Source organism: Lissotriton vulgaris, unplaced genomic scaffold, assembly GCF_964263255.1.
Source record: "Lissotriton vulgaris unplaced genomic scaffold, aLisVul1.2 SCAFFOLD_4621, whole genome shotgun sequence".
Lineage (NCBI taxonomy): Eukaryota > Metazoa > Chordata > Amphibia > Caudata > Salamandridae > Lissotriton > Lissotriton vulgaris.
Window position 1 is genome coordinate 114,245 of NW_028241558.1, and position 15,825 is coordinate 130,069.

The 15,825-nt window shown below is 44.5% G+C and overlaps 1 protein-coding gene across 1 annotated transcript in view; it reads right to left on the reverse strand.

The window, feature by feature from the left end:
• Positions 1-2,513: 2,513 nt before the first annotated feature.
• Positions 2,514-15,825, reverse strand: part of LOC147670625 (crooked neck-like protein 1) — a 41,046-nt gene continuing 27,734 nt past the window's right edge. Inside the window, exon 5 of the mRNA XM_086948119.1 lies at positions 2,514-2,794. Within this exon, the coding sequence (XP_086804245.1) occupies positions 2,624-2,794 (171 nt within the window). The 3' untranslated portion in view covers positions 2,514-2,623. The remainder of the gene's footprint in view (positions 2,795-15,825) is intronic.

Consider the following 15,825-nt stretch of genomic DNA (forward strand, 5'->3'; position numbering starts at 1 on the left):
AAAACGAAAGTATGTCCGTTTGTCCTTTATGTATTACTACACCATTCATCCGATCGGCATGAAACTTTGGGAAGTTGTTCAGTACACTCCCGCGGTGGTTTCTGGCAAAAAATAATAATTGTTAAATATCGGCCCCTCGGCCCCCGGCCCCCCAGGGCCCTCAATCTTTCAAATAATGAACGTTTACAGTTTCCGGTGCGACAAGCTTTTGCAATGACCATCAACAAAGCACAAGGACAATTGCTGCAAGTGTGTGGACTAGATTGGGAGAATCCGTGCTTCTAACATGGACAACTGTATGTGGCCAGCTCACGCGTCGGAAAACCTTCTGATTTATTCGTGTACGCACCAGACGGAAAAACAAAAAATACCGTGTATCCACAAGCACTCGAATAAATAAACAGAATTAAAACAAGACTTTAAAATGTTTTCTAAATTAAAATGAATAAGTTTCAATAAAAATTACACAATTTAAATTAAATGTTATCATAACAAGTTTCCTTAAATTTCCTTTCTTCTGAGATCCCAGCAACGCTCGACGGGTAAGCTAGTACCTACATATAAGGAGCGTGCACAATTGGACTACTTTATGCTTTATGTTAGATTCAGAGGAAAAGCTCAAAGAGGAGACATGGTTTACTGAACCATAAGTATTGCTCAGCTCATACAAATTTAAAAGTGAGAGGAGAGATAGAGTGGACTTAAGAAAAAGGTGAGGCATCAGAGGAGTATTCTCTTGCACACCAGAATCTCGCAAGGTGTGGCTCGTAGGTCTCTAGGTCCCAAACATCAAGGGATTATATGTCTCGGCTCCAGAGGCTCTTCATGTTTATGACGACAAAGTGATACATGTTCTTGCTGGAGACTACAAGAAAGGCATTGTTTAAATTTCTTTTTTTTAAGACTGAGCAAAACCCAAACGACTAAGAGAACTACAAATGAAGGAAGCGCCTAAAGATCTGGAGAGTGACCCCACATTAAAGTAATCAGTGGAATGGTTTCAATATGTACCAAAACTCCCCGAGGCTGGTCTCTCTGTTTTACCCAGCATCGGAAAAGTGGTAATGCAGGAAAGGAGAACCCTGAGAAATCGTCCATGCTGAGATATTTGGGCCTCATACTGGTGAGTAAATCACTCTGCGAGTGTAATTCACATTTTGGAATTACAAAACGTGAATTTCCATTCCTAAACTATTGATTTGCATACCTTAGGTCTATTTAGATAAACATAAGGCTTTGAGAATCTTTGAGCCCCAAGTAAGAAACTGAAATATAATTACAGACTTTAGACGTAATGCATGTTTCATGCAAACCTTTTACAGGAACGTTTGAGAACCTTAGTAGTGCATAACAAACTTAGGAGACATAATCACGACATGGAGAAGTTTTCAAAATATCAGACGTGCCAATCCAAGTACTTTCTTTATAAATATTGGCAGAAAAGAAATAGTTCTTAATGCCGAACAATCCCTTGATATGAGCTAGGAAAAAAAAAATACTGTTCTCAAAAACCAAACAACTACAAGGTCCTGCTGTTCATTTTGGAACCGCAGAAAACAATTACATGTTATGGTTAAGTGACCTGCATTGATCATCTTCCCATCAAAATTAAACAACAAGCATGCAGACTATTCTGTGAAACACATTCATGTGTACCTGTTCCTAGTTTGTGAGTGGACTAAAGATAGAAGGACCCACAGATGTTTGCAAAAACATAATGCACATCTCCCTTTAATTTTTACCTTTATAAATTAAGGTGATGATTTGAGCATTCTTAAGCTACAAAGTCAAAAATCGTTCAATAAGTTTTAGTATTCTGTCTTAGAAAAACAATTAGTATTCTGTTTTAGAAAAACAATTGGGAAGGTAACGTTTGTAAAAGAAAAAAATGCCGGTGAAGCTATTTGTACATAAAACAAAAGATATGTTACCTGTTCAAAAACATTTTGCAATGTAATAAACAAAAGTCCCTCTATCATTAACAGGACTGCTTGGCGCTTTGTATGGTTTGTATTTTGATAGTGCCTCCTTTACTTTTTTAACCTGAAAGTGGTCCTTCAACCAACTCATTTGTTGTCTCAAAGCCAAATTAAAACCAATGGCTTGGCTCAGCTCTCGATTTTCTTGCTCGCCCACCTGCAAATTTGGAACAGTGAGGGTCGAGATATCCTGCTTCATTATTTGCGGTCAGTGTTACTATATTAAACTATACAGCATTATTGACAAATTATTTTACACAAATAATACATAAATACCTATGCTTTCTTTAGATCAAGTGATGAGGACATGCTTTTGAAAAACTTGACAAGAAGGGCGGAAACATTTATAACTGATTAGAGTGAAATATTGATATAATTTGAGTTTCTGAATAAATTATCTTTGCTAACAGGAAGGAAACCAATCCTCACTTTTCACAGAATATTTTTGGAACTGCTAATTTGACCAACGTGCTATACAGCTCAAACACAAGTATGGTGATTCTTAAATGGAAAAGAAGAGACAAAGTCCATGAATCACCTTAGTCACATTTATAAAAAATATCTCTATTTACAAACGCAAAAGATGATCAGCCAAATTTAGTCCATCATTGGTAATGTACAAATAAAGTTGCAGAGATTGATAATCAGGACTCCACATCCTCTGTTTCTGCATCTGGCTCTTCTTCTGAAGCTTCGGAGTCATGTTGTTGTTGTTTCTTCCACAATTTTGCCATGGCAAGCAACTTGAGATTCGGTTGATTGGCAGCATCTTCGGGAAAGATGTAATCATAGTACTCCTCCCAACCAGCATCCGACTGTAAATAGTATTTAAAAAAAGGCAGTCTTTAATACACAGGAACACATTCTCATAGTAAAACAGACAGAAGTTCGAGTGGTTATAACCCATCAAAAGGAAGAAAAATGGAATGTACAGTAAAACCCACACATTAGTATCACTTGCTAAATCTTTCTTTAATATGCTTACATTTGCTATAATTAGTGCAAGTATAGAAACTGTTTTGTCAGCATATGTATGCCTTTAACACATGCATGGAATTTAGACTACTGAATGTTAACAAAAAGGTTGCTCCATAGGGCAAGTTGTACGTAGGCCAAATAATTTTTCCTAAAGCTTACAGTGTTTAACCTGGACCCTTGCCTAAATTAGAGATGTAAGTAAATACCAAATCACCTGATGGATTTTATGACTGCATACTACAAGACCTAAAGAGTCTCTGACACTGAATTAAAAGTGTGAAATGCATTTTTCTGTTATTAGGCAGACAATGCATCGTACATTTTGGAAGAAGAAATAGTTGAACAAGTTACTTACCTTTGGGAACGCTCCTGCGGGGGATACTCTAACTGAAGGGTTCTCACTTTAGAAAATCCTCCTTTGGATATGGAGAATTTCCCAGCAATGCTCCCACGCACCAACAGATGGTGCTGTGTGGCTCTGCGCCAACTCCACTTCGCCCAGGAAGCAGCATATAAACTCAACCCCTGCCAGCTGACATCAGTTTCCCTTTCTGTGCCCTCAGACGTGGAATGTATTTTTTTGGTCACAATGTGCAGATCATTAACTTGGGATCCTTTTAGAGATTAAAAAAAATCCCCTCCACAGAAAGGGTAGGTTGTAGAGGAAATAGTACTCTGTGGTAGGATACAGTATCCCCCAGAAAAAGCATTATCAAAGGGAAGTAACTTCTGATGTATAGTGCCACCTGCAGATTCCTCACATTAGAATAGATACCAAAGCAGTACCTACCAAAGGCGGAGGGTCTATGCGGTGGACTCATACTAAAAAAAGACTTCCACGGCCGCCCCTTATCGCCCATGCTTTTTGCGCTATGCATAAAGCCCCCTGTGGCGCGTATTAGGGCCAACCCGGAGATCGACGGAATTAAATTCGGACCAGATAATCATAAGATATCTGTAAAGATCCAATTTCCAGTCAATTTGATGAAGATCAAATAGCTTTATTTGAGAATCAAGGCAGATACCTCCAGCATAGCTTCACAGCTCAAAGATCAACTCCTACAATCAAAAGCTAACATTCTATCCTAGCAACATAGCTAACATTCTAATGATGACATGTAGATGCACTCAACTCTACACATCTCCCTACTTAACCTCATAGATGCTATTAAACATTCCTCCCCAGTGCTGCGCTGTCCATTGGAACTAGTGCTGAATGGACGTCCAATGGTCGTGCGCAGCACTGGGGAGGTAGTGCTGCCGTCGGCCAATGCACCGAGGCAGCACTTAAGGGGTTAACATCCACTAAATAAATTATAATTTTTTTTCCATATACATCATATTTAAGGAATATAATACATTTCCATTTTTTATATTCAAAAGACATCAATCTTCAGAAACATGAACCGGAGCACGGCATTTGCATATGTTTCCCGTACTCCAAGCTGATCCATCGGATAGGATAACCACATTTCTTTTTATAGACTTCACTTGAATCGGTGCAGAAAATTTGCTGTCACCCTTTGTAGTTACACCACCACGTTTTATGGTCACCCAATCACCAATCTCAAATTTAATATCTTTCACACTCTTCCTATCATTATAATATCTAGAAGATTCAGCTTGCATTTTAACTACTTTATCTTCCACAGCAGTTCTGTCCACCCACACAAAATCGTTCACTTTCAACCAAACAGGAACCTCTTTGACACCAGGTTCACGTCCCTTTAAAGATATAAATGGAGAAACCCCTGTTATTGAATGCGGCGTAATCCTGTAAGACCACACCAATTTTTTTAATTCTTCACGCCAAGACAATCCATTAGACAGGGACAACTGAATATTATCCATAATCAATTGGTTAGCTTGTGATCTAAATAGAGCAACCCTCTCATGTATGATCTCAAATTTAGAAAGAAATTCCTGCATTTCTTTCGACACCAATTGCACACCATTATCTGACACGAGTATCTTGGGTATCACTTCATTCATAAACACCCTTTCCATAAAATCAACAACTCTTTGAGTATTTATAAATTCTGTGCTTTCCACCACAAACCATTTGGAATGGTAGTCAACAATGACCATCAAAAACTTGCTACAAGTACCAAGCTTGACAATTGGCCCAAGAAAATCAATTGCCACTCTTTCCCATGGCCGTTTGGGAAATGTTGTAGACACCAATGATCGCTGCCTTACAACTTTAGTTTTATCCGTTTGAGCACAAGCGTAACATTCTCTTACTGCATCCTCAATATCTCTATCCATTCCAGGCCACCAATATGATTGTCGGACCCTACTCTTAGTCATATTCCTGCCTAAGTGTCCCTCGTGAGCAATATTTATAATTTTCCCTCTCAGACTTTCTGGTGGTACAAATTGATATCTCCTCAACAGTCTTCCTTCACTTACACTCAGTTCAGCCTCAAAATGGTAGAAACTTCTGAATCTTACATCTTCAATAATGTGTTGATGCCACCCATGAGAAACACAAGTAATCACTTGCAAAAGTTCATCTTTTTTTTTTGTAAATAGATTTTATTGTTATTTGCAAACAAGAAGAGCATCATATACAATAACACATCGGGTCGGTTGGCCGACATATCACATAGCATTAAATGATACTCTGAACCCGCAAGAACAAACCTAAGCCCCCCCCTCCTCCCGTACCCCCCACCCCTTGTCAGTGCGCCTGTGACTAATACATAAGAAACTCAGCATAAATGGGTACCCTCTTTAAATCGTAAATTCTCCATAATAGGTGATGCAAAGGGGACTTTTCCTCAAGATAAGCCCATTGTGAAAACCTCCGCCTCTCTGTCCTGCTCTAGGTGTGGCTTCGGTTGTCTATGTAACCCTAATCCGCATCCTCCTCTCTCTCACTTGAATCTTCCGCAGGGGTCTGGAGCGCTGTCACCAATGCCTCCCAAGCTCTAGCTACTGCTAGGGATTTATCATTATCTAATCGCCTAGCCTGCTGTAGTCGGAGCGTTCCCTCAGTTTGTGCCCAGCGCAGTAGATTCGCCTTCCACCTCAGATAGCTAGGGCCTACGTTCGATTTCCAGTGCATGGTGAGTTCTCTCTTGGCCAGTATCAAACCCAGGTCGTAAAATTTACTAGTAACCTTCGTCCGGGGGGTATGTCGGAACCATAACAATAGGCAGGTTCCCATGTCCGCCTCTATCTGACGGCCTGTTACAGCATTCAAACAGGCTACCACTGCTGTCCAGTAGTTTGCTAAGCTTGCACACGACCAAAACATGTGGGAGAAATCAGCACCATCAACTCTACATCTTGGGCACTGTGATGTGGCGCCGTTGAAATATTGGGAGATCTTAACCGGAGTTAAGTAAGCCCGATGTAACGTAAAAAACTGAACTAATTGAAATCTAACGTTCCGGGTACCCTTCCAGGCACGTCGAATCAACTGAAGCCATGTCGTCTCAGGAATGGGTTTTCCGATATCTGCTTCCAATTTACTTCGCAAACCCTCCAGAGGTAACAAAGCTTCTGTCGATAGCCTCCTGTAGAGGCATGTCACCGATTTGAAAGCACCAGCCGCCATAACCACGTATTGGGAGCCCAGAGAAGTCGGAGGTTCCCCCAACCTCATAAACCACACCTTCCTCCCCCCGCTCCAGATCTGTAATCACATTCTCATACTATACCACAATGGGAGGGGTACAGGGGTCACTCGTCCAAAAGGCCATCCGCAGTCCTCGGTGTGACATGAGGTAGTGCTTGGTCACTGCCCCTGAACCCTCCGATGTCGCATCACCCGATCCCCTTCGGGAACCAGAATCCACTGCAGAAGTAGAGGTCACCACCCTGGAGATAGTGGAAACCGCCCTCAGGGCCTCCTTGTGTTCCAGTTCAGTCTGTGACTCAGAGGGCATCCGCGCCGGTTGTCTCCTGTTCAGTCGGCTCCGCCTAGGTTTTGTTGCAGGGTTCTGCAGCTCTTCATTGGCCATGTGAGCATACTTGTAAGACTCCAACCAGTTCCACACTTCCTCAGGAATATTATAGAAGGAGGATTTGCCATCTAACATTATCCGTAGGAGGGCTGGACACAAGAGAGAGTATCGGATACCCTCCTCTCGAAGAGCCTTCTTTACAGCTAAAAAGGAGGAGCGGTGGCGCTGAACCTCACAAGAATATTCGGGGTAGATGGAAGAGCGTGCATTGTCCACTTGGTAGGGCCCCTTCGCTTTCGCTCGCTGCAGGATCAGGTCTCTATCCTTGTAGTGTAGAAGGCGCGCTACAACTGGTCAAGGAGGTCGCCCAGGCGCTGGGGGATGGGCCGGGACCCGGTGAGCCCGTTCTAGCATATAAAATTGAGTCAGCCCCTCAGGAGCAACCCTCACGCAGCCAGGTTTCCAGGTAGTTCACCATATCAATCCCTTCAACTTATTCTGGCAAACCTACCACACGTATATTGTTGTTACGCCGATTGCGGCCTTCCGCGTCCTCGCCCCTTTTTTCCAGGAGCTGTATTCTCATCTGCAGGTCTCCCAGGGTGGCATCTGTCGCCTTTTGAGCTGGTGCCAGCGAATGCAGCGTAGCTTCGGCTTGAGTGACACGGTCTACCAACTTCCCGTGGTCTGCCCGCAAGAGTCCCAATCCCGTGGACACCTAAGCGATGTCATGGTGTAAGGCCTCCCTCGTGTTGGCGATGGCCTTCATGATCTGCTCCTCTGGCGCTGCTGTAGTCCCGTTGTGGGGTCTCCAGACAGGCCCAGGTCTCGGTCTCCGGGTAGGTCCGCCGCAGGGTCAGTGGGCATCGAGCCCGGTTTCGGGCGCAGTTTCCCCATCGTGCCGGCGCTCATTCAATGTACCGCCCCAGGACCACTCCAGGCTCCAGAGGACCCGCAGAGTCCCCAGAAGCGGAATCAGAGGCGACCAAGCTGTGTCGGTGGCAGTGACAGACTCAGTCCCTCATCTGTGCCACAATTCGGATCTGATCGCGAGCTACAGCCAATCCTCCAGCTGCGCAGGAGGGCCCGCTCTATCTCGTCGGGGTCCCAGCACACACAGCACCAATGTCTGCCTAGTCGTAGAGTTCCAGAGCTCTCCTCCTGTTGATATTGCCCCCGGCCAAAGAGGCGGAGCTCCGCCAGCACCCCCGGGTCCCCTGCCGCTAGTACGCAGTACGTCGAGAGCTGCCAACAAATCGCCCAACTCTTCAACTGGAGTCACAGGGGGCAGCACTTGGGCAGTGGGGTGAAATGTGTGATTCTCGCACCCGGTGCCCGCCGGCACCCCGGTTCAGCAGGCAGGGCCGCTTCCAACCGGGCAGTTAATCAGCTTCGCCAGGTAGACCCCGCGATTGCCCAGTCAGGGCTTAGGCCAAATGCTCCAGCTTTTGTATGTGCTCAGTGCTGCCCCACAAAGGCAGCAGCGGGGGCCCCCTGCGGCGCAGCTGGTCCTCTCCACTACTCCGCTCGCTCAGGGCATATAACTGGACGGGCTGCTGGAGGTGTCCACGACCGCCGGGGCCCAGCAGGCCACACCGTCAGCCTCACCTCAAGGCCCGAGCGTCACAGGGATGCAGTGCCCCTTCTGCCCACCGAGGCCACAGCAGGGCACCGCTGGACTCTCTGATCACCCCAAGACCTCCCGCATCGCCGGTATCTTAATTTCATGTAGTCCGCTGGTACACCGGCTCCCGCCGTGGGTTGTGGCCGGCCTGCACGCACTCCAGCCCGGATAGCTCCGCACTTGAGGCCGGGGATGAGCCCGGTTGTGTAGGCCGCAAAAGATGGCCTGCGCCGGACTAGCGAACTCCACGGAAGTGCAGCGTTCTGCAGCTGCAGGTCGCTACTCGCCACGCCAGGCGGGACAGCAGTGCAAAGGTGTGCAGGATAAATCTGGAGGTGGGCACGGAGCTTCGTGCTCACGAATCCATTCCTGTTGATGGTCAAGCCACGCCCCGTAAAAGTTCATCATTTGACATTGCCTTTGTCCATTCCTCCATTCCTCTTTGCTAAAAGCATATTCAACTGCTTTAACATCATGTACTGCATCAATCATGTCGTCCATATTATTTTCCACACCCTCAACTGGCATTCTAGATAAATAGTCTGCTACTACATTGCTGAGACCCTTAACATATTCAACAACAAAATTGAAATCAAGTATGGACAAGATCCACCATGAAATACTAGGGGTAACATTTTCTTCTAATCCTCTGCCTCCTTTGAAAAAATGAACAAACTGTTTATGATCAGTTCGCACATGAAAAGGAAGACCCCATACAAAGTACTTAAAGTGCCTAATCCCCCAACAACATGCTAAGAGGACCGAGTGTTTCTTTCGGCGCCCATATTGGATTTTCTTCGAAGCAAGCTCTACCTTCCTTGAAAAGAGGACCAAGTGTTTCTTTTGGCGTCCATATTGGATTTTCTTCGAAGTAAGCCCTATTACCCTTGAAAAGAGGACCGAGTGTTTCTTTCGGCGGCCATTTTAGGGGATTGGGCGGATTTTCATTAGAAAAACATTACTTTACAATACTTTTTATCAAAATACGATCGCAACTTTAGAAAACTGCATCTATCTTGAGGAATATTTGAATTTGAAGAAAAGAGGAGAACAGTTTTCTATAGTTTGAAAGTATGAACTGGAAAAGACTACAACAGTTTAGAAGTCTTTGGAACTATAAATAGAAGACATCAAATAATCGGGTTGGTTATATTAAACTATTGTTTTATCTTCTTATATTAACTTATTGTTTTGATTTGTTGTTTTCTTAACCAACACGTTCCTTCCAGGTACATTGTATTATATATATTCTAATCCTTTTTTATTATTATTATGGGTGATCAATCCATGTCTGCTTCTCCAGGTTTCCTTCCTACTCCAGGTGATCCGGCGATCCCTTGGAAAGATTGGAAAAAAATATTTTTGACTTACATTTTGGCTACTGGGGCAGATATGGACCCATAAGAAAACAAGCTATCTTTTCAAGGGAGGTAGAGCTTGCTTCGAAGAAAATCCAACATGGCCGCCAAAAGAAACACTCTGTCCTCTTTTCAAAGGAGGTAGGGCTTGCTTCGAAGAAAATCCAATATGTACGCAATCACCATATACCAGTTAGGAAGCAGTTCAAAGAATGCAGTCTTTAACACTCTTGATATTTCTCAGGCAAGCATGTAAATCCTTAAAGTTTCAGTATTAAAACATCCAGGTTCTATAGTAAAACATCAAGGTTTAATATTTAAAAAAATCTTCAGAAGTTTTAGTGAATATTAAGGAAAATAAACGTTTCCATTCCTTATTGGAGAATCCAGATTTTCCAATTTCAAATAAAACCTTGGAAAGTGTAGTAAATATTCTTTCTTCCAACAAATTTTACTCACAGTATATCCAAAGGAGGTAGGACACGATTTCAGCAGTTGTAGGTTCCAACTAAATCTCAACAGGTAGATAAATCTCCAATAAGTCCATAAATCCAGGGGTGAAGGTATCAATGTCTCTGCCCCCTGCGCAGACCACCTTGTCGCCAATGTAAAGATCCAATTTCCAGTCGATTTGATGATCAAATAGCTTTATTTGAGAATCAAGGCAGATACCTCCAGCACAGCTTCACAGCTCAAAGATCAGCTCCTATAATCAAAAGCTAACATTCTATCCCAGCAACATAGCTAACGTTCTAATGACGACATGCAGATGCACTCAACTCTAAACAATCCCTATTTGCGGGCGATGTCCTTCTACCCGTCTCGGAAATCCGTACTTCATTGTTCGTGATCCAGTCCGAGCTTACCACATTTGAGAAGGTGGCAGGCTTCAAAGTTAACCTTTCAAAATCCTTCTTACCTTAACGGTCCCTCGGGGGAGAAGACTGCAATAGCAGCTTCAAATCCATTTAAATGTGCCCATAAGGAAATCCCCTACCTGTGTATCAAAATCACACCAAACCCACTAGACTTATACAAAGCCAATTTCCCCCCTTGTTACGACAACTCAGGGCGGACTTCAAGAAGTGGGGCTCTGCATAAGTTAACTAGATAGGCAGAATAGACAGGGTATTGTTTGCGGACCGATGATGATAAAGTTAGTTTGGCATGGTCGTACCGAGTACTATCCACACCCTGAATTGCAGGTCGGTTTGCCCTGCCGGATTTTATCCTCTACTACAGGGCTGCCCAACTACGAGTCATTTCAGAGTGGTCCCTCAGGGCCTCGGACCGATACTGGCTCCACATGGACCAGAGGGTGGTGGGTATCTCATTTGGCAGCCAAAGCAGGATAGACCAAAAATTGCCTACCTTAGCACCCATTCGCCTACCAAGCTTCACACTTGGGATGAGGTTACAAAGCTTTATCCTTAACAACATTCCCATCCCTTACACCCCCATCCTTTTAAGCTTGGGCTTCACCCAGCCCATATAGAGGGTCCATTTCATAAATCGAAGGAGGGAAGCCGCCTGATGGTGTCACATATCTTTGTCTGAGGTGCACTACATACATTTGAGGGCTTTGTAGCAGCTTTTAAACTCCCAGTGACAGAAAAATACCACTACCTCCATTGCTGCTCCAACCCCAGATGCGACTCGCTGCGGCTCGAGACCTACTACCCATAGAGCGCTTTGTGCAATCTGGGGTCACGTCGAGGGGGTGCATATCATATCTCTATTACTTTTGCTTACATCTGGGTCCCTGCCGCCTCCAACATACATGGTATTTTGGGACACCATCCTAGAGACGCCCCTGACGGAGAAACAATGGGTTTGCTTTATAAAGATATTGGGACATTCAATAGATCCATGCATCTGCGAGATGCCCATTACAAACTAATGTATGACTGGTACCTATATCCTCAAAAGCTCCACACCCTCTTCCCAGATACTTCAGATAGGTGCTGGTGTGGCTGTGACAACCACTAGGTAATAGGAAAACCCCTGAAAGGATGGAGGTAGAGCAATAGGGGAAAATAAAGATATCAAAAAATCTAACTAGCTGCTCTACCTAGCTATTTATATGTTCAGTCGTTGATTATTTTTTTAATGCTGGCGTTGCTTTGGTCTGCTGGGTGATTTTCGCTATATCTGGTGGGATTGCCCTTCCATCCAACCCCTTTGGAGGGAAATCTTTGCCCAGATCCTTGGATACTTGGTTACCCAATTTCTGAGTCTCTGGAACATGTCCTCTTTGGAATGCGTGATCCCTGTCTGAAACACCAAACAGGAGGGGGTCAATGTTATAGGTACCACACCAGGTTACGAATTTGCCCCAGCACCGAGCGTAGATAGATTTCATGGAAGGGTGTTTGGCAGTGAGAATTAAAGTAATTGCTGCCGTTCAATATCCACGCATGGAGGTGTATGTTGAGGAGGATCGGGTGGAGGATCCAGCCCTGTTGCTGAGATAGGAGGCCCTCTCAAAGTGGTAACTTGATCGGAGGGCACCTTGGCCCCATTCGTTCTTGATCTTCTTCAAAACTCTGAGGAGGACAGGTAGTGGGGGGGAGGTGTACAGGAATCCCTTGTACCATTCAAACCAAAATGCATCTCCTAACTTGTGTTCTTGTAGAACATCCAATGTGCAAAGCTTTTGATATTGCTGGCATTCAACCACCTCCACCAGGAAAAGCCTTGAACGTCACTGTCTCCAGACAATTCAAAATGAATAGAAACCTCTGTGAGGGGATCAGGTGGAACTTCAGGTCGTTTATGGTGCACCCCAACAATATTTGAAGTTTTGTTGTTGTCCCGAGGTGGCGTACGGCTGACTGCCCGAGCCCACCTTCAGCAACCAGCTGCTGAGGTACAGGCTTATAGGCACTCCAAACCTCTGAAGTTGCACATCAACCCCTGCCAACACTTTTGAGAGCAAACAAGGAGCAGAAGTGAGGTGGTAGGGGAGCACAGCAAATTCAACTCGATTCTGGCCCACTCTGAATCACAGACAACACCTGTGAGACTGCAGAACAAGGGTATGAAAATACATGTCCTGCACATCCAAGGACACATCTAATCTCCAGAGTCCAGAGCAAGTATGATCTGAATCAGTGTGAGCATTAAGAATTTATCCTTCCGCAGGAAGATGTACAGGAATTGACGGTCAAGGAAAGGCCTGAGGCTCAGATCCTTTTTTGGCCTTGAGAATAAGAGGTGTACTTCCTGCAGCAGGCTCGACAGAGGCAAAATGTGTTCTGTTGCAGGAGGAATGTAGGGTGGGGAGGAAATGAAAGGTAGGGCATAGCCTTTATGAAAAATCTGCTAGACCAGTCTGTCGGACATGATAGATTGTCAATCTGGGACAAAGAACTGAATCCTGCCCACCACCAATCAGGTGTAAGCCGCTAAGCAGCTTCTTGCAAGTTGTAGCAGTAGAAGAGGAGTTGGCAGAGCTAAAGCTTCTGCTGGCCTGTGGGATGTCCACCAGTTCTACGTCCGCAGCCTTGAAATGACTGGCTGTCTACTGCATCAAACATTGGGAAGATTGTCACTGCTTAAAGGCTAGCAACCTTGAGTAGCCCCTAAATTTGTGGAACTGTTAGGTAAATTGCTTTATGGGAGTCAAAAACCTCAAGGAACATGCTGGGACTCTACTATCCTTACCCCATTCCAGTGCAGAGTCAGTCTTTTCCCTGAAAAGACGAGACCCATGAAAGGGCCTTTCCATCAGAAATGCCTGCACAACACCAGAAAATCTAGTTGACCTCATCCAGGCTTCTGCAGAGCGCAACACTAGTTCCTACTACCCTCCTGTAAAGAATCACTAAAATCATCTCTCAGTCAGACAGGGCCTTCAAAGAAACAATAATTTATATGTGTGATCAAACTGATTAATCCCATCCCAGTAAAAGTAATTGTGATTTTAACTTCGAAGGCCTTACAAAATTCTTGAAAGACTGTAGCTCACACAGTGACCAAAGGACAAACTTGGGGAATTTTACATCTTCGGGTGATCAGTATTCAGCAACTGGCACAGTGACCTGAGGTGCGGATTGTGTGTTTCTCTGTAGAGCCTTTAAAGATTTACGGATCAGAGCAGCTATGGTGTGATAGGAGCCATCCACTTCCACTTTCTCAGACATTCCAAGAAAAGAAACTTCTACTTTGTTTCCACAATATTGAATCTCGTGAGGGTACCCATTTTCGATACAATATATTTGCTTTTAATTTCAAGGCTGGTATTGTTACAAAACGAAAAGTGAGTTCTTGAACAGAACACTGATATAAGGAGGCTAGATTATAAATTAAACAAGGTGCAGTAAAACACTTTTTTATTTTCAATACAGAGTAGAAACGTCATGGAGACTTTATGAGTTTAATTAATGGAAACAAAACTCAAAACACACAGAACCATTGTTAATTTCTTGGGACCTTTATTTTCCAGAAGAAACTATTATTGATTTTCGGAAACTCTTATCTCTTAATTCAAGGGACTTATGTAAGAGTCTTTGGGAACCTAATCATGGTGTGAATATATTTTAAAAGAACAGAACAAATGAAGGATATGAAATAACATTTTGGTTTATGAATGTTCATTCATCTTTTGGCAATTTACATTCTTGTTTTCCCAAGATTAATTCAGGTATCCAGATGCTTTATGCTTCATTTATCCGAAAGTGGCAGGTTGTCAACAGACCCAGCCTATAGTCAAAAAGGAAGGGTTCCTTAAGCTAGTTTACATTTCATCTTTTCATTTTGTTGTTGTAGATCTCTTTCCCTGCAACTATTTTCTCATCCCTTACCCCAACCTGGCCGCGTCAGTACTCTGAAGCAAAAGCCAAATAGCCTTTTGATTGGTGGTCCCTGGTGGTGGAGCATAATGTCACTCCTGGGAGGGTGTGGGACCCTTGACACCTGCCAATGCATCCATGGTATAAAAGCTTGTGCAGATGACTGAGATGAGTTTATTTCACATTGTTCTTTCCGTCAAGGATTGCCTGAGCCAAAGATGCTGTAAGGTCCTCCAGGACTACCAGCAAGATCCTGCTAGCCATGTACGTTAGGGCAAGAGGATAGCGACCAAACAGACCACCTTTATGGAATGCAGCACCAGGCTGGCAAGCGAAAACATTTGCTTAACAAAAGCATCAATCCTTTTGAATTCTCGATCCGTGGGATTGGTCGGGACGAATTAGAATTCACCTTATGGATCAAAGTCTGCACAAGAATACTTTGCAGAGTACTGTGCTTGGTGAGAAAATCTGGATCACCGGGCGCAGGCCTACTTCTGGTCACATGCAGACTAACTGTTGGCCTTGCCCTGTGCTGGTCAGTCTTAGGCAGCCTGCCCAGTCAGTCAGTGTTTGTTTATTTTAATTTAATTCCTCTTCACTCTTTTTGGGTTCTTGCTATTCTGCGTTGGTTTCCAGCCACCCACTCCCTGCTGCCTGCCTCTCGCGGGACCTACATTAGGGAGGCTGCAGTGCGACCACATTGAGCAGGTCCTCACCAGCTACCCTCTCGCTACGGTCAGAGCCTCCTTCCTCTGTAGTGCTGCTACTGCCGCTCCTGCCCTGTGCTGGTTTGTCCTAGGCAGCCAGCTTTAGTTTATTTTAGTTTCTCCTAACTCTTTTTGGGTTCTTGCTATTCCTTGGTCGTTCTTCACAGTTTTCCAGCTACCTCCTTCCCGCATCCCCAATGCCCATTCCCCCTCCCAGGGCCTACTTAATGGAGGCCACAGCATGCGTCTGCTCCAGGAATCCTGGCCCTCGAGGCACCCGCAGATATTCCACCGCAGATGCTGACACAACTGCTGGTTCGCATCTCCTCGATCCACAGCAGGACAGTTCACCTGCCACCACTGCCTCTTAACCAGCAAAGTATGACCATCTGCCCTCACAGATATCCCCGTCCTTCCAGCGACCGAGACCATTCTGATGCCTCCCAATCAATGTCAGATCACTCTGCAA